Below are 24,184 nucleotides of genomic sequence, written 5' to 3'. Positions count from 1 at the left end.
TGGAAGCTCTTTGTTCGTATCTGAGTTAGACAAAATGGCGGCTGCTCTTAGATTTGGCACCTTCCCAGAACATCACTTAACTTCACATAACCTTCTTCATACCTGGACGATAACACTTATTTGACTGTTACTGTACACTGCCCACTTCTAACTGCTGTGGTCTTTACTTGCCATGTTAAACACACCTCTCTAAGTATCTTTGGCTAAAAGCGTAAGTGAAATGACTAAATTGTTGTGAATTAGTAAATCGTACATTTTAAACGGTGTTAACCACCCCCTGGCAACAATGTTTTATATTTAATTGCCAAATTTCAGGCAAGGTTAGATTGGGTTATCCGCACTACAGAAGTACAGGAACAGCTCCGGGGCAACACCGATACAGGAAAGTGAATCAGACGAAAACTTAAAAAAAAATGTTTAGGCTCATAAGCACGCAATTAACCTTCCCCTCGTACGAGCCAAGCCCTCGGCCACTCGAACGCAAGCGCTACCCCAAACAGGTCGGACCTTCCCGGTAATTAAAAGACTGACACGGAGCTACTCAGCGGAAGTTCAAGAGGCTTCCAAGTGCGTTCGGAGGGCTACTCTCCTCATCCCCTCCAGGGAGGCGTGGTGTCGTGTGCGCTCAGTGTTTTTAGAGTCTAATGAGAGCCCTCGCGCTTAGCTCACTGAAGCACATTCCACTCCCACTCCTTCTGCAACGACTGGAGGGTTATTACTCCCAGAATGCTTCACTCCTTCTCCAGCAGCGGTGGTGCCGTGGTTACCAATTAACGCCACTTAACTTTAATTACACATTCTCAGACTGATCACTCAGGGCTTGGGACACTCGGGCTGAATTGTAAGTAAAGAGCTATTTCGGTAAAATAAACGTAATCTATACGAAACAACCGAGTGCGATTAAAGTCTTCAAGAACAGAGATTTCCCAGCGGTTCTCGTCTCCGCACCAGAATATAATATTCATTTGGAGGTTTTGGCCTAGAAACCAAAATCCATAAAATAAGAGATAGAAACTGGAGACAGGAGGCAGGCGAAATAAGGGGCAAAAATAAATAAATAAAATCCTGTGATTAAAGTCTGTGACACTACAGCTGAAGAGTTTACAATTTCATGAGAAGATACGATGTTCTCATCTGTCCATCAGAGCCTCATAGCGTACAGTATGTGCCTTTAATTGCTCCGCTGCAGAAAAACTGCACCAATTTCTTTACTGGCAGGCCAGTGATGTCACACCAAAACACAAGAGGAAAGAGGTGAGAAGAAACAAGACTACGTGAAGGATGTACTGCATGAAGGATTTTAGTCTGTATCCATGATTCATATGCAACCATGGATACAGGTCTGAGGGGACAGGGTGGAACATGCCCCCCTATCAAAAAATAATTAAAAAATCCTAAAGAAAATTCCCTAAAGAAGTCCCTAAAGAAGGGACAACACTGAAGTTGAAATGAATGTATCCTTGCATGCCCTATGAAGAACAGGAGAACTGGATAATTTAGGAGTTCTGCCCGCGGGCTGTTGCTCAATAACAGTGGTGCACCCCAGGCTGAGCAGGCCAGTGGCCAGACCTCTTCAGATCCGACAATGTGTGGCCATATAAGCCAGGAGTGGATTCAGTGGACTAGCAAAAGCACTTTAAAAAAGAGCAGTAAAACTTGCAATTGTCTCGAGTGATTTTTACTGTCCTATAGCTGTTCCGTCAAAGTCTCCCAATGCTGAACTTCCCTGTGTCTGACACCTGCGGAAATCAATGGCTGATTGCACACAGCTGGGTTGCACTTAACACAACGAGTCTACCCAAGAGCACTTGCCTAATACCTGTGGCACAGCCTCAAACCACCCACTGACAAAAGCATGTAGACTTCTTAATTCTACTTCAGTGCAATCGGTAATTTGTGTAACACATCCAGAAGCTTAATGTTCAGTGGAATTGATTGAGCTGAATAAACTATCACAATACTAACATAAACATGTAAATTTACACAGTCCCTAGATCCTTGTACCCACACTCTCAGTGTCTCCTCTGTGAGAAGACATTAGGTCACAATTAAAACATAATGTATACCTGGAATGCCTCCATGCCACCTGAGTTGATATACAATTCAAATAATGACTCAAATTGAACACTTAAGTGAATGGAGTGCTGTTGAACAACAATCTCAAGGAGTTGCCGCTAGCTATAGCTATAGCATATGCAGAATGCATAATTGTGACTGTATGTGAGAATTTTCATAGTTGTTATTTCTACATAATTTGAAATTAGATACTGAATGCTGCCACTTAAAAACAGGTGTAGTAAAACAATTGAGCAGATTCTCAAGTTTGCATTAATGGCTGTAACTTGTCATCAAACTTTATTGCCCTGAAATGTTTAATATAATTAGTCCCCGACTATTTGTTTAGCAAAATACGTAGCTGTTTTATGTACACAGTAACGGCCAACTTTTTCCACAGTTGTGCTCTTATGTCTGCTACATAATTCATGTCAGTACTTTTTACATTTTACATTGTCCTTCAGAAATGTTTCCTACCAAAAGTTCCTTCAGAAGCTGAAACTATTTGGGTCAAATTGCTCTCCCATTATTTAACACTCCGACATTCTTTTTCTAAATATAGCGTATGACATACACTATACAAATCAACTGTGATTAACTTCCAGTAGGAAAGAAAAGGAAATTAAACATTCTGTGGGTGCCAGAGTTATATGATAGAACTCCAGGGTCATTGTTATACAAGCAGACTTGTGCAAAGAGTTTGCAAGAGTCTGCAAAATATTGCAGAAAGAGAAACAGTCAACATAAATGTTGCGTAAAAGATTAAATTTACATATAAATGCACCGTGTACCACATTGAATGTTCTCCGCCTAGTTCATTTGTTGCTGGGATTAATCTGGCAATAGTTCTCATTTTTAGAGGCAACATGTTTCTCTACCATCAGAGATCAAAAGAGCTTCTAGTATCCAATTACTGTCTTTCTTGTTACCACAGCAGCGATAATTAAGGGCAGCAAATAATTATACTTATTTTCTCTTTAAAAGACACTTATCCCTGAGAGACACAATATGAAATGAATGCACTGTACTTTATGTTTTGTTATTCAAGCATGATTCAATTCAGTGCATTTTTCGATGAACTAAACTAGCAATTTCACCAAACTGAACCATTGCTTGAAAATCTGCGAAAACAGTCAAACGCTGACCATCAAGGAGTCAGTCCTCAAATGTATATTGTAGAAAGTCAGAATACATGTAGCATTAACTTCACTCAAAAAAATGAATCGTTGGATTTGCTTCAAAAATATGGACAGTGGTTGCATGCCCAAGGAACGTTCCTTCCCTCAGTGAAGCCTGGAAGGCAGCATCTTGTCAAACTAGACAACTAATTGCAACTGGCTTAGCAAACTAACAAGCTAAGTCAGTAACATAGATACAGATAGATTTGATAAAAATACATTCAAGAAAAAGGCCTGTGAAGAATGTATGTACACATAATCTGTGATTAGCTGAGCTGAACCTGCTGCCTTCCAGGCATCACTCAAGTTTTTGAGTGCCGCTGGTGGCTACTTAATCACACCACAGGTACGCAAAAAAAATGATCCCCAGAGTTCCATATTTTGAAGTCCATTTGAGGATCTATGGACTACAACTCCCATGAGACCATTAATGCAACATTCCATGGCACACTACTCTTTGAATGGTCCCTGCAATATTCTCTCTGAAAGGCTGGGTAACTTCAAAACTCAAAATTACTTTACCCCAATAAGTGATACCTCCAAGATGAAATAACTCTAACTCAAAATCATTGACAAAAAGTACAAAAGGGTCTTTGAAGTCATGTTAAAGCACAAATTCAACAAAGAATTTCCCAAGGGCTTTTTCCTTCCTTGAAATATTATATTTGACAATTGGTGTCTTTGATCAGAACCAGTCCAATGAAAGGTGATTGGAGTATGTGCTTGTTCCCTAGAACAAAGTCACGGGAGGGCCAAGGAGAAAACAATTAAACAAATCCCCATTTGTACAATGGTGCGTGTGTGTGTGTACGTGTGTGAACTCATTTGCATTGCCCCTAGTGTTGAATAACCAAGGGCTGGGGGGGTGGAGGTATTGGACGTTTACGGTTTGGGGTGTGCGGGTGGGGGGTATTGCATGTTCATTGACAGTACAGTTGGAGCAGGAACGAAATCAAGATGCTTGCTGGGTCACAGCATTGCCTCACAAAATCATCCAAAATTCAAGCTGCTGCTGCTGCTGGTCCTCTGGGCTGAGACGCCCGCAGGGTGCCACTGGAGCCCCCAGAGACCGTAAGGGCAGACGTGATGGATGGTGTGACGGATAGGCAGGGTAGTGGGAGCCACCTACCAGTCTGCTACTGGGGGTTACAGAACAAGGGGGCTGCTGGCTGACTCTGGCAGGGGGAAAAAGGTAGCGTAGAAGCTAAAGGGGTGAGAGAGGGGGAAGCTGGAAGTGCGGGTTGGGGGCGGCGGGTCGGACGGATAATTGCATTGGGGAGGGCGGATAATTGCATTGATTTAGGGATGGCGGAGAACACTGTGTCTTTTCGGGAAGGCGCTAATGATGACACAAAGCTGGTATGGGCGAGCATCGCGCCCTCACTGCCTGCAGCCCGCGCTGAACGCTCCGGTGACAAGCTAATGGCCCACCAAAGTCCTCTCACACCCTCGTGCCGGAGAAAATAAAACACAGAGCGCAGTCATTAAAGGGTGCGCTGTGGATCTCTGTCACAGACGCACACACTGGAGTGGAACATTCCTCCTGTAATACGAGCGTATATACCCTTTAAAAAAAAAAAACGGGGGCTCCGTGTGTTTAATTTTTAATGTTTTATCTCTGTAAAAAAGCCAGTTTAGCATTTACATCAGAGCTAATAAGCAGCGGTTTTACTGCAGCTCTCTCCTCTCGCAGTGATCTCAGCCTCTCATGCATATTCAAAGAGCAGCCTGGCGGGGCTGCCAAAACTCCTTGATGCCGTATATGATATCCCCGCTACACGGGCAAGGAACCACCAGCCTTCGGGTCTCAGGGGATGCCCACGCCCAGCCCTGGGCAGTTTTGAAGGAAAAATGAAGATTTTTTTTGTGGAAGGCAGCACCAAGATTTTCTGTTTGCGGCTGAAGAAATCGCAGCAGTGCATGCGTAAGAGAGAGGCAGAGGGAAGGTCTCGTCTGAGGAACGCGCTGCTGGAACGCTGGGGCGTGGGCTCTGCTTCCGAACCGGTCCGGTATCTAACGCTAACGTGGCGTGGCTGCCATTTGAAATCTGCACTGACGTGGGGAAAATGACGTTTTTGTTGCAGTCAGTTAGGCGCAAGCATTGCTTCAAGAAACCGAACCCGACGGTGAACTGGGAAGCTAATGGGTCTAAATTTGAACGTTTGGGCTTTCTGTTTAAATCTATGAAACTTTTTATATAACCAGCCAAGCCCAGTGAGAGTTAGAGCCTCGTGTGTCAAGGGAGGTCTGACCCGGGAGGGAAGCTCAATATACACAGACCTTTTGCAATACCTGTAGTTAAAAACGGGGAACATATTTCCGTGTTTCCAATTACCCAAATCCGGGCAGACAGAGGTGCAAACATTTGACATTTTGAGTGGCCAAGAAGAGAGCTATACTTTGGATGTGTGCTCCATTTACAATTTAACAATAGAACAGGGAAAGCCAGTATTCTAGTCTTTCCCAAGGATGAGCACTACAACAGCACTTATTGTATTATTTAGGTCTCAGTTGAGTGTTGCCTTTGGGTGTTTTCTGAGTCTCTCTCTCTCTCTCTCTCTTTCTCTCTCTCTCCCTCTCTCTCTCTAGTGAAGATGATGAAAATGGACGCATTACTACGCCACTTTTAATAAAGGCATTTATTTCGACAGCCTGCGCTGCTAGGATTCGGCAGATGTTTATTTTTAGAGTCAGAAAAACGACCGAAAGTAAAACTGTAGGCTCCTCGCTCGCTGTCTGTTTAGTCATGGCAACTGGCAGCAGAAGAAGGACAATCTTAAGGAAACAGAGGGAAAACGAGATCCGCGTAAAAGGGCGCAAACGCGGCAAGGCGCGCTCGGAAACGACATCCAAGGACCCCGGATTCAGATGACATCGTGAAAAGTGTGTGATGCTCCACGTTCAGTCTAAGGAAGCAGAAAATAAATAAATAAAAATAAAAATAAAAAAACATTCCGCGGGCCCAGGCTTAGCACGCGTTTCGTGCCGGCTGTAAGTCCCTAAGCCCGGGTGACACTTGTATCCAGCGTGGCGCCTGACTGACAGGCCGTATCGCCACAGCCCGTAAGCCTAGCCGCTGCCGTGGGAGGGGGAGCGCTACGCTGCGTTCCTCTGAAGCGCGGAGGCTACGCTCGTGCGCCCGCCCGCCCGCCCGCCCGCCGCGCGCCATCGAGCGGCGGCTAACGCGCTAACGCCTTTAAAGACGAATTGCGCGGGCGCGCGCCACGATGGGAAAGAACCGGGAAACCTTTGTACTGAAACATCAAAAAGCAGCTTCCCCGTTTGAAGAATAAACACGGCGGGGGGAGGGAGCCCGTGGGGGCCGGGCGCACGCTCCAACACCGCCTCCTCTGATTGGCTCAGAGGGAGGGTTCACCTTGACACCGCCGCCGCCGGCTGCACGGCTTTGTCGAGACTTTTAAGAGCACTCTGTTTTTTTTTTTTGAAGAAGAAGAAGCATGAAATTAGAGGGGAGAAACAGCGGCCAGGGTGCGGTGAAGGGTTCCTGGGAAGCCGGGCCCAGATCTGGTTCGCTCTGAAGCCTGATCGCGTCAGACTCGCTATGAAATATAGAAGGCCAGCTTTCTGAGCCGCTCCCGATCGCTATGAAAGGCAGCTATCGCTGAATTTTTTGGAAAGTGAGAAATGAGTTTTTACGACGGTGTCTGTACAAGTCACTCTACTGTACATTCCCGTACAGAAATGTAAGGAACTTTTAAGGGTATTTTGAGAGATGCAGAACACAAATCCAAAACACAATTTCAACATTCCTTTTCCCTACATGTGGGAATGCCAAGACTGTTGTTGGCGATATTCATTCATTCATTCATTCATTATCCTAACCCGCTTATCCTGAACAGGGTCGCTGGAGCCTATCCCAGCATACATTGGGCGAAAGGCAGGAATACACCCTGGACAGGTCGCCAGTCCATCGCAGGGCACACACACCATTCACTCACACACTCATACCTATGGGCAATTTAGACTCTCCAATCAGCCTAACCTGCATGTCTTTGGACTGTGGGAGGAAACCGGAGTACCCAGAGGAAACCCACGCAAACACGAGGAGAACATGCAAACTCCGCACAGAGAGGCCCCGGCCGCCATTGTCGGCAATATCTAAATATTAAAAGTTGAACTGTATTGTACATCTCCATTAGCAACATAGGAAGTAAAATAGCATTTCGAGTGAGGAATCTATAAATGCAGTTCCTCCCGCACACGACCGTGTGGGATGGAGACGCACAGCCTACAGAGCAGAGGTGAGGACGACCCAGCCCGCGATTAATATTCATTTACATCGCCTGCTGGTGGCTGTCAAGAGCCTGTCGAGCGGAAAAGAAACATTTCTCCCCGCTCCTGCCTAGGATTAAAGCCCAGTGCTTTTACATAATCTGTGATTATTCAGATGCTGAAAAAAAAACGTTGGCAATTTCCTGTACCTGGGAGAGAAATCCACCGGGGGAGGGCTTTCTCCTTTCTTACCTCGGTTCAGCTTTGATGTGCTTGTTGTTTGATTCCTTAAGCTGTCACACATTTTCAGAATGCAGAATTTTGAGGGAGTTATTTTTTTGGGCCCACACAAAGCAATTAGAGAGGCACTCCAGAATGCCAAATTAGCTAGACGTTAAAGCGCTCTGTGTAAAATAGAAGACATAACAAGCCCTTATTTATGGAAGTTTGTAGAGGCCAAGCAAGCCGTTATCTTGAGATTACAGTTTATTCTCTTGTGATCTCAACATAACAAAAGTTGTTCTCTTGTGATCACTACTTGTTTAATCTTGTGATCTCGACATAAGATATGTTCTACCATCTGAATGCAGAGTTGTGTGTGATAGGCACTAGGGATAGCATATACTGCGCTGTCCGATAATGGGTGGGCACATTCGATTTTACTTTGACAAGGGGAAGACTTGCTTATCAATAATAGACAACATGGAGGTTTACTTTGACCAGGGACTGACTCAAGCAGGGAAGCAGGGCAGACATTTCCGTTAGAAACTTGGAAGGAGTTTCAAGATTTCTACCTGAGCTAATCTATTGGCGGTGGGAGAAAAAGAAAAAGGTAACATTAATCATTGTTCACCTGTCCAGATTCTCACTTAATTATGAAATTATGAATTTGTCAATATGGACATGGCATGTTCACTGAGCAGGCTTCCATTATTAATCTCTGTGCATTTATTTGCAGAGCTGATCAATTGAAAGTACATTGCAATACCTATTTGGCTGGAATGGAAAATGAATAGTTGAGCATACGATTCCTCAGATTGTACACTCTGAAATGACTTATCGATCATATGCAGTAGGTACACTTATGAATGATATTCATCACAGAGCCAAGACCTGAACCAGTTGGCTTGCCAAGGTTTTAGGTTTGCAAGGGATACTAAGCATCAGAAATGCAGTGCAAATACTTAAACTATGCATGGAAAGCAACACAGACAACAGTTTTTACTCCGTACCTGGGACTAGGAGGGGCAACAATTTAAAATATTTTAGATAAAAATAAGAGTTTTCAGATACCAAGATTGTTTCGAAAAAAAAAACGTGTCTTATGCCCATATGAAAGACACCACAAGGTAATTTGGAAGAACATAGCACTGAGTTTGCATGGCAGGGAAAACTGAACAATTCAGGGCACGCATGTGCAGCAGGGGTCATTCTGGCAAGGACACTGCTCCCCCCCCCCCCCCCCCCGCCCCCCCACCATCCACCGGCCATCGCCTCTATGTGACACGGACCTCAGGCTGTACTTAGCAGATAAACAGAGGATGACAAGCCTAACCTCTCCCGGGCCAGCGGTCACACAGCGGGACCGGAGCGCAGGTAGCGTGGCCTCGCGGACAGACAGGCCTCCGAAACAGATGCCAGATTGATGCTGCGCTATCACAGCTAGCCTAGCGGCCCAGGTCCGGCAGGTGCCACAGAGATGACAATAACCATCAAAGCACAGCGCTAGTCAAACGCCTCATTCCGCGCGGGATAACTCATTAAGGACGTGCGGGTCTGCATTTCATTTTTTTTTTATATATGCTTGACTGAGAAAAAAAATCTATTTCACTTATTCTGCTTACTCAGTATTTTTTTTACTCCCCAATGCTTCAGTATAAGTTCAAAAAAATATTACATTCGTCATCCGGCTGCATGACTCATTTATTGGGGGGATTCGGTGTCTCCAGCCAATTGCCACATCAGGAGAGGATTCGCAGATATCTCGCGAAATGCGTGCATATGCATCAGCACCGGTTTCATTCAGTTCGGGAGGAACGGCTACTACAATGCTGTCTGAGCGTATGTAATACTATCGGGGAGAATGTCAGTAGCATTTAGGCAGGGGCTGAAAGCGTATACAACGAGGACAGGACCCAGAAGGAGAGAGTAATAGAGGGAGAGGAAGTGTGTGTATGTGTGAGAGAGACAGAATGAGAGAGATATTTTGTTCATCTTTTTACTGGATTGGGGGAATACTATTGTAATGAATATCCAGACACACTACATATGTCTGGATTCACCTACTATGCAGCCATGAAATGGATGTTTCTCTTCATTATGTTGGGATAATATTTTTTATCTGTGGAAGGCAAGATATTAACAAATATGGATGCACAACTGTAGCTTGTACAGCATGTTTGTAAGAAGGTTCACTTAACAGGATTAGGGCTAGTGTTAGGAGTAGGGTTAGGATTATGGCTAGGGTTAGGGTTAGGTTTAGAGCAAGGGTTAGATTTAGGAGTACGGTTAGGGTTAGGATTAGAGCAAGGTTTAGATTTAGGAGTAGGGTTAGGGCAAGGGTTTGGAGTCGGGATAGGTTTACAATTAGGGCTAGTGTTTGGGTTAGGGCTAGGATAAGGGCTAGTGTTTGGGTTAGGGTTAGGAGTGGGGTTAGGGTTAGGGTTAGGGCTAGTGTTTGGGTAGGGTTAGGATTAGGGCTAGTGTTTGGGTTAGGGATATGACAGTTACCTTTCGCAGAAGGAAGCAGATCCGCTCTATGTTCCTGAGTCTCTCCCTCTGCAGATGACAAGAACAGGGGCAAACAGTTAATTCCCCAGAGACACAAAGGACACAGGCAAAGCCCACAGGCCACATGCAAAACCCACTCATACATGTAACACCACAAGGTAGCAATCTGGTCTCGCATCAGTAATTCAGGGCTGCAGCCAAAGGTAATTAATGCACAAAGAATGCTGGGAAACTACAAGAAATCTCATTAATGGTGTTTCAGACAGGTAATTACGTGCAGTTACTATGACCTTCCCATAAGTATACTCCTTGGCTTTTAAAATCTTTTAAATTTATTTATTTACATACATACTCTATCTTGCAGTGGCTTTGAAAAATAAACCGCTGTAATATGTTTTGAAGCGGGGAGCAGGCAGGAGGCGGAACCGTTCCCGGCTCAGACGCGATGCTAATGCCGTTGTCTCCTAGCCGCGGTCCGCCCGAGGTGCTGTTGGACCTACGAGCTAACGGGCCCTACAGGGGCTCGTCTTCCCCGGTTAATGGCTCCTCGTTCGGGCCTCCGCGGGGTCACAGAGCGGCAGAACTGCCAACAACATCACGCGCCGCATTTCGAGCACCGCCATCAGGGTGAGGGCGAGGCAAAATGTGCCTTTAAAGAGCTTCACTCATCTTTCACATCACACAGCTTACAAACGTGGCCTCGTCTCTGACTCCATTATACGGCAGCGCCACAACAGTAACCAGTAACCTGTATTCAGCATGGCAACCAGGGTTAGGTATCCTCTCCACTTAATATCAGAAACCTGATATTAAAACTTATTTCTTCCACATATATATATATATATATATATATATATATATATATATATATTTCATATGTTCCATTTTTATTTATTTATTTGTATTTGAGAAACAGTTTCTCAGCCGGCAGGAACCGCAGCCAAGCCCGAGAGGGAGAAATATTATGTGCTTTAATGTGGAAGGTTGAATAAATGGGATTTGAGGGACAGGGAGTTGGAAACAGCCTGTGTCTCTCTGAAAGCATTCTGCTTGATGGGCTTCTGCTGTAGGGGGGCTTTGCTGTTGTACTGAAAGGCTGTATTAATGAGGTCCAAACATACATATTTAATTGGCATTCTTTAAAAAAAAAAAAATTCCCCAAGAAAGAAACGCTTCATCTGGCGTAGTTCATTATTCATACCACTGGACTAAGCTTCTGAATAATGTAACCTCAGGTAAAGAGGTCTTAAATCTGAAGTAAGGCCATTGAAACACTTTGTACTGTACATGCCACTCTTAATCCACCGCCCCCCAAGCAATGGCTTTCTTCTGGTAATCCAAAGTGTCACATACACAGTGAAATTACCAGTGTTAAACCCAGCCTTACAGAGTGCGTATGTACACATATGCACTCTGTTAAATTCACATGGGACATTTTACCATGTGCACTAAGTATTTAGTTCTCCATCATCATTCAACTGAAATTACTGTTCTCGTGCCACCATCGGACATTTTACTTAAAAAAAGACAAATTATTTCCACTACACTATTCCACTACACAACAGAACACAAGTCAAACGCCTGTGCATCCATTACTAAACAACAGTACAAAAGAAGAATGTGTAAATAAAAATGTGTATGATATTTTCTTTCATTAAATTATCAAAATAATGTTCGCACGGTGACTACTCGACAGTTCTAAGCTCAGGTGTGTGTGAAAAGAGTTTTGAGAAAACATTAGCAAGAATTGCAATTTGAGAGAAAACAACTTTAAAGCTTTCATAGGTTTTCTGAAACAGCCCGGCTTTACGACTCTTGCTTTTAATATGTCTACAGATTCAGTTACAGTGTCTAAGCAATTGAAGAGAACTGCAGGTTTAACAGAGGCAGGGAAATAACAAATAACTGAGATGGGGTTTAGACTCTATACTGCAGAAAACACAGAGAAAACACATAAAGTCTCAAACAGCTAGCACTGAGAATGCTTATTGCTACTGCTGGATTCCTCTTGACAGTTTGTGAGAACGGGCAAACTTTGATTGAACCCATAAAGAATGTGCCAATGGCATATCATAAAAGCAGCTGCTGTTAAAATATGCTGCACTTATTTTTGACCTACATAACCTTTAATCAAATCTGAATGTGCTGTTTTTTTTTCTTCCTCAGATTTTCATGTTGCAGTTTGAACAAGGACATGATGCAAATGTATTCCAGAAGCAGCCGACATACCAACGCGCATATTTAGCAAGCAATTAGACCAAATTCACTTTGAAATGCTAGTCAGAGACAATTCACTTGACGCACAAGTTGTGCAATACTAGAAAAAAAAATGGTAAAAACAACAACAACAAAAGAACAATTTTGGCAGGAAAATCACAGACGGCTAATTAACACCAACTGAAAGACGGAGGACCCCTCCCCCCAAAGTTCTACTTGACCTTCAAACTGGAAAGAGCTCCCCAGCTCTCCCAAGGGAACGACAAGTGAATGTTGTGTACCAGCGTTCACTGGCCAAACAGAAACAGTAGTTGAGTAGAGGGAGGATGGTCCATCTCTCATTGCATTAAGATATAAGGTATTAAGAACTTTGGAGCCCTCTGGGAGAGGTTGTCAGCTGCCAAATCTCATTGATGCATTCCTTTAAAATCTATATTTTAGGGGTCTGGTGGTGTAATGTTATTACTATGGGTCTGGGTCTGGTTGATACAGTATGGTGATACTGTACTACTATGGGTCTGGTTACAGTATGGTGATACTGTATTGCTATGGGGGTGGGTGTGGTTGACACAGTATGTTGACAGTATTACGGGTATGGATTTTGCTGATGCAGTATGGAGTTGCTATTGTGAGTATGGGCTTGGTCGATACACTATGTTGATTGAACAATGGGTGTGGGTTGGGTCGACACCGTATGGAGTTGTTACTGACGGGATGGAATATTTATGATGGGTCTGGTTATGGGACGGGTTGATACAGTATTGATTTCTTACTGTAGTTATGGGTCTGGTAGACACATACAGTATGGATTTATTACCATGGTTGAATGTGGTTGATACAGTAGGGAGTTCTTACTGTAGTTTCCATCTGGTTGGTACAGTATGGAGTTCTTACTGTAGCTATGGGTCTGGTGGATATAGTATAGATTTCGTACTGTAGTTATGGGTCTGGGTGGTACAGTATAGATTTCTTACTGTAGATATGGGTCTGGTTGATACAGTAGGGAGTTCTTACTGTAGTTATTGGTCTGGTTGATACAGTATGGAGTTCTTACTGTAATTATCGGTCTGGTTGATACAGTAGGGAGTTCTTAATGTAGTTATGGGTCTGGTTGATACAGTATGGAGTTCTTACTGTAGTCATGGGTCTGGCTAACATACGGTATGGAGTTGGTACTGCAGTGATGGGTCTGCTTGGTACAGTATGCTGTAATGCAGCTGGATAAGATGGATCTGCAGTGTGGGCTGATCTATTTGTGTTTTCCTAGGGCTGTTCAGGGGAAGTCTGCCCTGGTAGCATGTTTAGCTGAGCTTAAGTTCCAGGCATGGCTAACCACTGCTGGTTTCTATGGAACGTTCTGGACATAGCACAAAGCAGGGTCCATCATGCAGACGGGTTTGAACTACATGAAACAGGAATCCTTGATTCTTGGCCAATCATTTTCCACATAATATTTATAAAACACTGTAGGAATAAGATGCATTGTACACATAACAACCAAGTCAGCCGCTAGCAGGAGGTATTGTTGACACTGTGGTGATGTAGGTCAGTTTATGAATAATATTTTCATCTCAATCATCAAACAGCCGAAAATATGTTGGTGGCAAATTCAGCAGCCGCCCCTAAGCCAGCAGTACAATGGCTCTGACACCGAGCAATACATCTCTGCCCATTTTCTACCCACTGGTACACAGTCAGGCAAAGATACACTGAAAGAAATGCCTCATTGGATAAACCTAACATTTATTTCTGTTGTTACACCTATCTATAGTTTTTAGGTTTTCATTCAAATTAACCAAAACATTTTCACTTGGGAAAACCTGAAAATTTTATCAAATTTGTTTTCAGCGCAGGAGAGTTGCAGCCGAACTGGCACACTTTTTGCATTTCATTATTCCGCAGGCAAGGCAGGGGGCAGGACTGGGATTTGACATTGTGGAATTCTGACAGTGACGGGTCATTCCCTCCAACGGATCTGCGGTTCTCACGGAGAATTCGAGGGCAGAATCATTCTCCGGCTGTTTTTGCTCAAAAAAGTTGTCAAAGTCAAGCCAACCCTTCTCTCTGTTCTCTCAGCATGGGAATGGCCAGAGGGTGTGAATAAAATCCAGAGTTCAGAAAAGCAACCGATAACACCGCGCACTGTAGCTCCACTCCTGAGCTGACGGAGGAGGAACGATGGGCTACATGGTGCCAGACGAACACCGCAGACCCTTTTACAGTGCACAGCGTACTACAGGTTCATTTCTGTGATTGTTAAACATGCTGAAAACGCATGCCTGATATCTTCCGCTGAAATTAATCTAGAACACTGAGGTTTATGAGGTGGCACAGATTAATATCGCCCACGGTTTATGACAGGGTCACTGATAATTCAGTGTAGAAAAAAAAAAATCATTGTTCTGAATCAGCACTGGAAAGGGCCTATTGAATGATTAACAGGCAAGCCCAAACTGGAAAATTTACACAATGGTTATTGTTGAGTGGCTATTTAAGTATCGCAACAGGCAGAGCATGATGAAGCCATAACCTTTACCAATGTAAAATACGATCATCATTTATGGCATGGGTTCATGCATGGGTTCAATGCATAGTGGTAAATGACACGCATTTTTACATTACATTAGTTACATTACATTACATCACATTAATCTGACGCTTTTTTTTATCCAAAGCGACTTACAATTGACTAGACTAATCAGGGGCCAGCCTGTCCTGGGACAAAGCGGGGTTAAGGGCCTTACTCGGGAGCCCAACAGCTACACTGATCACATTATTTTTTTTACTGTACCCTGATATACTGATATAATGATATACACTATTGCTGGCTGTTGTCCCAGTGACAAGCATTTGTAGGCACCTTTTTAGGCCCTTTTTGTACCTGAGTTGAGTGTACGTTCCTTGAACCACCAATCTTCCATGTCCGAGTCAACTACCTCAGCCACAAGGCTATAGGCTTCTGTGGGAATGCTTGTTATTCAATATGCTGGCTCACAGCTCCAGAACCAGCAGAGCACAGACAGAACCCTCCAGAACAGAGAACACAGAGTGAACTCCCTATTCCGCAACAGTTTCTGCAGGTCAGTGCTAGAACCCTCCGGAACATAGAACACAGAGTAGATTCTCTGTTCTACCACAGTGTCTGCATGGAGGTGCTAGAGTCCTCGAGAACACAGAACACAGAACACTGAGTGGGTTCACCATTCCGCCACAGTGTCTGCAGGCGAGTGCAAGAACCCTCCGGAACACTGAACACAGAACACAGACCACAGAGTGGATTCCATATTCCATATTCCGCCATATTCTGTCTGGTCATTAAATCAAAACTATCAGTACTCGTAGCTGTCAGTAACAGTACCTAATAAGCACAGCTGTGAAATGCTTTTTTTTTAAGTGCTACTCACACAGGTTATGGTCATTACTTCATGCTAAATAATAAATGATGTACCTCAAATGCTAGAACCCTCCGGAACACAGAACACAGAGTAGATTCTCTATTCCGGCGCAGTGTCTGCAGGCGAGTGCTAAAACCCTCCGGAACACAGAACACAGAGTTGATTCTCTATTCCGGCACAGTGTCTGCAGGCGAGTGCTAGAACCCTCCGGAACACAGAACACAGAGTAGATTCTCTATTCCGGCGCAGTGTCTGCAGGCGAGTGCTAGAACCCTCCGGAACACAGAACACAGAGTAGATTCTCTATTCCGGCACAGTGTCTGCAGGCGAGTGCTAGAACCCTCCGGAACACAGAACACAGAGTTCATTCTCTATTCCGGCACAGTGTCTGCGTTTTGCGCCGTGCCCAGACAGCGATGAAGCGCAGTGGGCCGGCGCCCCTCTCCTCTCGTAATCAGTAACGCCGACACGGGGGGGAGGCGGGGGTCGGGTGGCGCGCCATGAATCAGCCCGACCCGCAGACGGCGGGCCACATCTGCCGCATGGCGGGCGAAGCGTCGGCCCCTCTTTAGCGCTTGTGAATGCGCGGGCGCGCGCCCCGGCGTGTCTGCTGCCAGAACGAGCCGCTAAATCAGCGCCTGTCACCGCGGCTGCACAGCGTGTGTGTTCAGCCTGCCCCGGCACCCCGCCGAGAGCTCCCAGGATGCACTCTGCCTTTCCCGAAGAGCAGCTGGCTGACTGGAGCCGCTAATTAGCCTGCCCCGGTGCAAAGGTAAGGAGGTTGGGTGGCGAGATCAGCAGGGGGGGGGGAAGTGATCAATCTTTGCCACCCTGCCCCCCCCCCCCCCCCCATAATGCAGGGAGAAAGGGGGGGGGGGGGGGGGGGTGGCAGAGCAGAACAGCATGAGATCTTGATACAGGGTAACCAATAGGCTGGCTTTAAAGAAATGTTAACCACGTAACCTCCAAACCTTTACACTTTACGGCTAATTTGCACTCTGCGAGAGTTGATTTCACACTGAAAACTTTTACTGTGTAGCCAGCTCAGGCTCATATATTATTCAGCATGAAGTAATGACCATAACCTGTCTGAGTAGCACTTTAAAAAAAAAAAGCATTTCACAGCTGTGCTTATTAGGGACTGTTACAGACAGCTACGAGTACTGATAGTTTTAATTTAACAAACCAGCATCTTTCACCACAGATATCTCTGGGTGCCCGGTCCTAATGCGGAAAGCTCAGCAGTTTAAAATGTATTCCTACCCCCCCCCTAAACCGGGCAGGATGGAGCCAATTGTACCCAGCCCCCACCCCCCCCACCTCAAAGGTGGTGCCCCCAGTCATGGCAGTCCCAGTGTACGGTTGTGGTGAGGGCCTCCAACCGCGTGAGCAAAACGCCCGTTGTTTGCTTTGGCAAGAGATGGTGGGCACATCTCCTCCACAGCCCCCAGTTTACTGTAAATAACCCCCACCCCCCCCGCGCCGTTAGCCTGTCAGTTATCAGGTCTATGCTGGTGCTTCTTCAGGGAGGAAATGTATGTGACATTTAGACAGCTGGCTCCTGTATTATTCATGTCCCGCTGCAGATGAGAGGAGCGGCTTTTTGGAGAAGTGGGAGAATCACACCTGGTACCTGACACCTCCACCCACAGATGAAAGGCCTCCCCTAACCACACCAAACTCCAGTGTCCCCCGCACATCAATACTGTAGGCGGATGAGGGAGCAGAACCGTTTTTTTTTTCCCTCTACTAACCGCGTGAAGTGGGTTGCCCTGATCGATCGGGACCTTGAAATCCGCCTGGAGCTCATCGAAGGCCGTTATCTGGGAGAATGAGACAGAGAGAGACACAGAGAGAAGCAGAGAGAGAGACAGAAAGAGAGAGAGAGAGAATGGGACAGAGAGAGAGAAAGAGAGAGAGGGAGAGGGGGGGAAAGAACAGAACAGAGAGTTAGCCTACTGGAAGTGTGAAAGGTCAGCTTCAGTTCCCCCCCCCCCCCCCCTCCTGAGAGGGAGAGAACAGTTCGCACACGTCATTTCGTTCACCTCCGATTCATCTGGAATTCACCTCCGAGATCAAAACACGCCGCCCAATCAATGGCGTCGAACCGTAAACAATTCAGAGCGGCCCGGCGGCGGTAATGAGGCGCAGATCCTCGGCACGCGGCGCCGGCTCTGATATCAGGACTCGCGTACAGTAGACGGGATCCAGGGGGGGGGCACTGACGCGCGATCCCGGCGGATACAATCAGCGGAAAACAACGGCGGCAGATAAAGGGAGAGCCGGCTGCATTTCTTCCTCGCGCTCCGCGCGAAATACAACAGCGTGGCCCCGCAGCGAGCCTTCACCGCGCTCTCCCGCCCCGTCAATTTACGGCGGCCGTGACCGGAATCCCAACCCGAAAAAACAACCCCGCCCGCACACACACGGGGGAAGGCACGCTCGTTCCGCAGACGATGACGCTCCAACTGGATCACAGCCCGTCCTTAACACGCTACCGCCTTTCCAAGGGAAGGTTTCCTGCACCTCTTAACCCGCGTCGAAGCCGGGAGGAAAATCTGGATACGTGGGTCACTGAACGCTTTTCTCGTGTTGCTACTCTAATCTGTGCCCGCTGCTACTTGGGTCAACTACAACAGGAAATCGGAGATTATGGCATTCATCCCAAACCAACTGCGTTCATACATTAATGAAGACAATAACCTGTGTGCGTATAATGCCAGTGAAAGCAAAAACAAAAACCTACAACACCAAAGGCCACATAAATAATGAAGCAGTGCTCTTATTTTATTCATGAATGGAACAGAACCACATGAGCCCACCTTGAGCAAGAAGAGAGCTGCACAGGCCAATATACTGTACAAGCACAGTGTGCATGAATACTGTATTCACACGGTTCCTACAGATTTCCTCAGCCTATGCTACAAACAGCCCAGCGCACAAATCACTCACAACCGAAAAAGCCAGACAACCTGTCCAAGAGCAGTGCGTGCTACAGTCCGGAAGACTTCCAGAATATTCCACCGGGATTCAGAACCGGGGATTACTACCGTTGACATCCTGAAGTAGAAAAAAAAAAAGAGAGGAAAAAAAAGAATTAAACACTGACAAACAACGCCAAACTCTGACGTGCCTTTTAAGGCCTTCTGCAGTGGGGCTGAACGATATTCTGTCAGAAATGTCAGTCAAAGAAAGGACTCTTCTGTTCCTTCCTGGGAGGTTTGTTGTAAACATGCTAACATCTGTGTCTCTTGGCACCACAGAAGGACCATGGTAATGGTGTTCTTTGCTTGGGGAAAATCTCACCAGCACAATACCTCTGGCTGGCAAGCGATCACAAGAAATTGCCACCGTTTCATTCGCTGCCTGCTCTAATTAATGCTGTGTGCTGGGGTACATTTAACATTACACATGCAAATGCAAAATATAAAAGCGTTATTCTCAAAGTCTGGAATAAACAGCTTATCACGCAAGTCCAGTACAAGTATAAAACCCATTATTTCTTTTTAAAATACCATAAACACTGAAAGCATATGGAACTGTTTGACTATTTGTTTTTCAATTAATTTATGTATTCCAGTGATGTGGGATTTTGTTAAAATCAAAATAATTACGCGTAACACATGGAGTGTGTTACATTAAAAGACCATGAAGAAATACATTAAGTAGTATTAACATATTTCTATTAACTTCTTCATATTACTTTACTGCCTCTTTCAAATGACTTTGCTAGGAAACACTAACACAAGCCAACTAATTCTTCACAGCAGTAATTGAATTTGAATTGAATTGAAATTGTTTTATAAGCATTTATAACTCATTTATTAAGGGTGAGGAATATCTTACCTTACCTCATAGACCATGCAAAAGCCGTCAATAACCGGAACCTTCATATAAAATAATTGCTATACATTATATAATTTATTGTATTATATTTTATTGTAAGAGTGAAATAGGAAGTAAAATAGGCTAATAAGAAGGGTCATCAATGTTTGAAAAATAACTTGGGTGGAGCAATACATTTGTTGTGAGAGACATATGCCTCTCTAGAGAACCTGTCTGTCTGCATGGGTACACAGTTCCAGTTTAATTCTATTTTAGTGCACATCACTCTGGCAGTTTAAGTTAACTTTACTCAGTGGAAAAAAAATCCAGTTGAGGACAGACCCAAGATGAGAGGGGCAGGAGATCTCACTTAAACACATTAAAATGCACATAAAGAAAACGAAAATGGCTGCTGCAATTCAACTTGAATGCATGCCTTCACTGTAGAGCGGTTATGGAGAGCAATTATCCACTAAGATCAATAACATCAATACAAGAGTACATTTAGGTAAATGGCGTCAATGGTGCTAGTTATTCACAGGCTCCTGGCACAATGTCTGCTCGGCCTCACTGGTAAAAGCTCTCACAGTGCTATATCGGCAACCCTTTATTTTAACGGGACTTAAAGGTACAATAGGTTTTTGTGTGAAAACATTGTTACAAGACCACTGGAAATCCCTTCCTATCATTGAAAAAGGCTCACTGGCGTGTTGACTCACTCTCTACCTGTGTTTATAGTCCTTACAATATATATATGCAGTTGATGGAACGACACTCTGTACCAAAACATTGTATAGCTGTACAATAATTGAAACTCATTGGTTCTAATTGCCACAGTCAATGGCATGGGGGGGTGGGGGGGGGGGGGGGGGGGATTTCAATGTCTTTTAGAGAAAAGGGGGAGGGACAAACAGTGTTGTGGTTTGTGCGTGTTTGTTGCTGCAATTCCTCTCTTGACCGTTAGAAGTGTGAAATTACCTATTGTACCTTTAAGGTGCTTGGTTAATGGCTGTAAACCGAATGCACTGCAATGTGACCCCAGAGACCTTATGGAATAGTCATTAATTGACCTGCATTTTTACTGGAAACCAGCCTAAGCGGCAGGTGCTAGACTGGTAACTAAAAATCTACATCATGCCAAAACCTGTACAGGGGCGGCCTGTAGCGTAGTGGTTAGGGTAAATGACTGGGACAGGCAAGGTTGGTGGTTCGAATCCCAGTGTAGATACAATAAGATCCGCTCAGCCGTTGGGCCCTTGAGCAAGGCCCTTAGCCCTGCATTGCTCCAGGGAAGGATTGTCTCCTGCTTAGTCTAATCAACTGTACGTCGCTCTGGATAAGAGTGTCTGCTAAATGCCAATAATGTAATGTAATGTAATGCAATGTGTGACAATCCTACAGATGACAACTAATCAAGTCTGTGTGACCCACTGTAAGAATCGCCTGAGGCAGAATGCAGGTCTGACACAGAAAAGGTAAGGAGATAGAATATATGCCATTATATCTGTGTGTATAACAAACCTGGTTAACCTTTGTAGTACAGCTGGCTGCTGACTCACAGGTAACTTGCATTACCTGTGCTTCATTTTTAGATGGTATTCCAGGATCTTTATTCAGCAGGCACTGTACCACACTGCCAATGACACCAACCCGCTTCCCATGACATCAGCTTTCGAAAACCACCAGACACTGCACAGCACAATGAAAGCGTCAGGTTTCTACAATGCTATTTCACCTCAGTAGTTTGGGAGCTTTTTCACTGAGGCGGCAGAATTGCTAGGAGACAGCGGAATTATGGGGCAATGGGGAAGCACTGCCTCTTTATCAAACCCTGCTGACCCAGTGTCAGCTTGGTAAACCCAGTGTCCTTTACTTTTCGGGGTCTACAGAGGCACACTTTTGAAAGCCACTCCTGCTTGGCAGTTTGCCGTTGTATGATCGTTGCCACCAGTGATTATCACATTTGATAACCACAACGACTCTTTATACTAGAATGACATACAAAAGTACTGTAGGATATTGGAATGCTGGTGACAATGTAGCTATATCCATCGACCAATCATACATCATCTAACGATACACTGGTCTTTAGAATCCATGTCGTTTGTTAAACCCCAGTTCTGAATGGCCATCTCACCCCTGTGAGGCTGCAGTTCCACTGCTGTGACAGCATAGCCACTTTGTGATGTCACAGAGGGGCATTCGCATCCCCCTGGAACGTGCAGAGCCAGCCACTGCTTCTTTTCATTCTGTGGTCCACTGGCTGTGTTACCATGGCACCGGAGGCCTGCCCATCTTATAGAGCATGCCCAGAAGTAACTGTAGTAGCATCATTGACCTGAGGAGTCCCTCTCTTACGATGCGTTAGGGCAAAATTTGCACTGAACCTGCCCTACAGAACCACAACCAGAACTATCCTGGGTGGCACATTACGCTTAATTGTGTGTTGCTCTGTTGGACTCCACAGACAGCACAGTGAAGGTGTCAGTCTGTATTGTGGGACATATTACGAAACTAATGCTTCAACTCGTTATGCCACCCAAAAGCTTTGAATATACCAATAAAGTAAATAGGATTGCTAGAGCAGTCTTGACTCAGAGGAAGATGTAGTAGACATTCCCTGTTGCATTAAACAGTGTGTTTTGCTCTGAACTTCCTGTGCTCCAGGGTTTCTTATTTCGGGCTAGTCCCAGTAAAGTTGTCTGGTTGAGGAGTCCTTATTAATGTATTGTCTGGCTGTTGAGCACATTAACCGGCTTGTTTGGGTGCTCCCTATCTGCTTTGTCTAAACTATTTTCTACCTTGCTTTAGTTCAGGGATCACCAAATCAGGCCCTTGAATCCAAATCCAGTCCTGGTTTTCTTTTCTGCCGGTTAATCAACAAAACAATTAGTGGTACTGATTGGCCAGACCATCTTCACACCTGACTCCCACTTAAGAGAGGATGGAAAACCAGCAGTTCTCTGCCCTTGAGGACCGTGATTTGATGATCCCTGTGTTAGATCTTTAGACTCTGAAATCTGGCCCAAAAGGTCAGTAGTACTGCTGGTTCTCTGGGCTGCCTGTCTGTAGTCCAACAATGCCACTGATTGGCCAGGGATTACACTCTCCTGGTGTCGGAAAGTAAAAGTGCTGCCATGTGTTTCTTCCACCCATGAACTCAGCGAGCTTATTTCACTAATTAGCTCTACCTTCTGGCTGAAGAATTGCGCTAATTAACTAATCCAGGTGACTGATACAAAACATCAGAGGAGTTTTACTTTCTGAACCACGATTTTCCAATTTTGGAGAAACCAGAAGTACTACTGGTCTCCAGGACTAGATTACAGTATTTAGACCAGTGGTCCTCACTCCTAGTCTTGGAGAGCTGCAGGGTATGCTGGTTTTTGTTTTGCCTTAATATCAGCAACCAATTAAAACTGACGAAACCAGATGAGGTGAGTTAACTGTGTAATGAACTGCTTTAATTGATAATTTAAGTGCAGAGTAACAACAAAAGCCAGAACACCCTGCGGTTGTCCAGGACCAGGAGTGAGGACCACTGATTTGGACCACAAACTCCTGAAAAACCCCAAAACCCACCACTGCAAAGCCAGCAGAAAGCATCAGAAACTTCTGTAAATACAAAAAATATCCTCAATTCCATATAAAAAAAGGTCTGGGCCAAATAATATCAACTAAAACTGAAAAACTACTATTGAAAAAAACAGAAAGAGAACTATCCCTTTCTATGTACAGGCAGATGGATACAGAGTAGCCAAACGAAGACAATGTAAGGCACACAATCAAGTTAAATACACAACTAATGCTCTTAACTAAAGTGGTCTTTATAATATGTGCAGAACAATAGGTTAAACAGCTAAACTCTTTAAATGTGATGAATGTAGCATAATCACCTGACTCCAATTTGTCAGCAATGAACCGTATAATCTGTTTTAGAAAACGTCACTGATTCACTGAAGGTCTGTAATATATAGGTTATTGTACTACAGACATTGTCTGTGATACGGACTGCGATTGAAACCGCCCATTGTCATTTTATCTCTATAGCTCTCTCTTTGTTTCGTTCTCTGACACACAGGCACATAGACATACATACAGACACACACACAGAAGGAAGGAAAATAACAGACGTTCAATTTTCAAAAAAAAAATGTCCACTTATATAATTTCATGCAGTTCCTGTTCATCAGAGTGAAACTTTTGGAAACGCTATTATATCCAGCTTAGACAGCTGACGGTGCCTTAATCATACGCCCCTCTCATCATGACTTTGTGACAAATCCCAAATTATCACGAAGGTCCCCAATTGGGCCAGAGGCGCAGTATGTGTCAGGCGCTGAGTATCCCAAGCGGGCGATAAACTGCCGATGACTTCCCGCGAAGGACCGCTTTGCTCACACTCGCGATGACATCAGAGCCCGCGAGGGCGATCGTCAGGGACCAGCTTGCGCCGAGAGGCGTTCGAAGACATCGATGATGTCTGTTTCACAGATCTCCAACGCTCCCGTGTGCGCCGCAGCGCCAACAGGAAGATAACGAGAACACCGT

At 44.9% G+C, this 24,184-nt stretch overlaps 1 protein-coding gene across 1 annotated transcript in view; it reads right to left on the bottom strand.

Moving 5' to 3' along the window:
- cnih3 (cornichon family AMPA receptor auxiliary protein 3) overlaps positions 1-24,184 on the bottom strand; it is a 38,037-nt gene that overhangs the window by 11,036 nt on the left and 2,817 nt on the right. Inside the window, exons 2-3 of the mRNA XM_061243421.1 lie at positions 17,563-17,631; positions 10,197-10,244 (exon numbers count right to left, since the gene is read on the bottom strand). Coding sequence (XP_061099405.1) covers positions 10,197-10,244; positions 17,563-17,631 — 117 coding nt within the window. The remainder of the gene's footprint in view (positions 1-10,196; positions 10,245-17,562; positions 17,632-24,184) is intronic.

Source organism: Conger conger, chromosome 5 (genome assembly GCF_963514075.1).
Source record: "Conger conger chromosome 5, fConCon1.1, whole genome shotgun sequence".
Lineage (NCBI taxonomy): Eukaryota > Metazoa > Chordata > Actinopteri > Anguilliformes > Congridae > Conger > Conger conger.
This window is presented reverse-complemented; position numbering and strand designations above follow the sequence as displayed.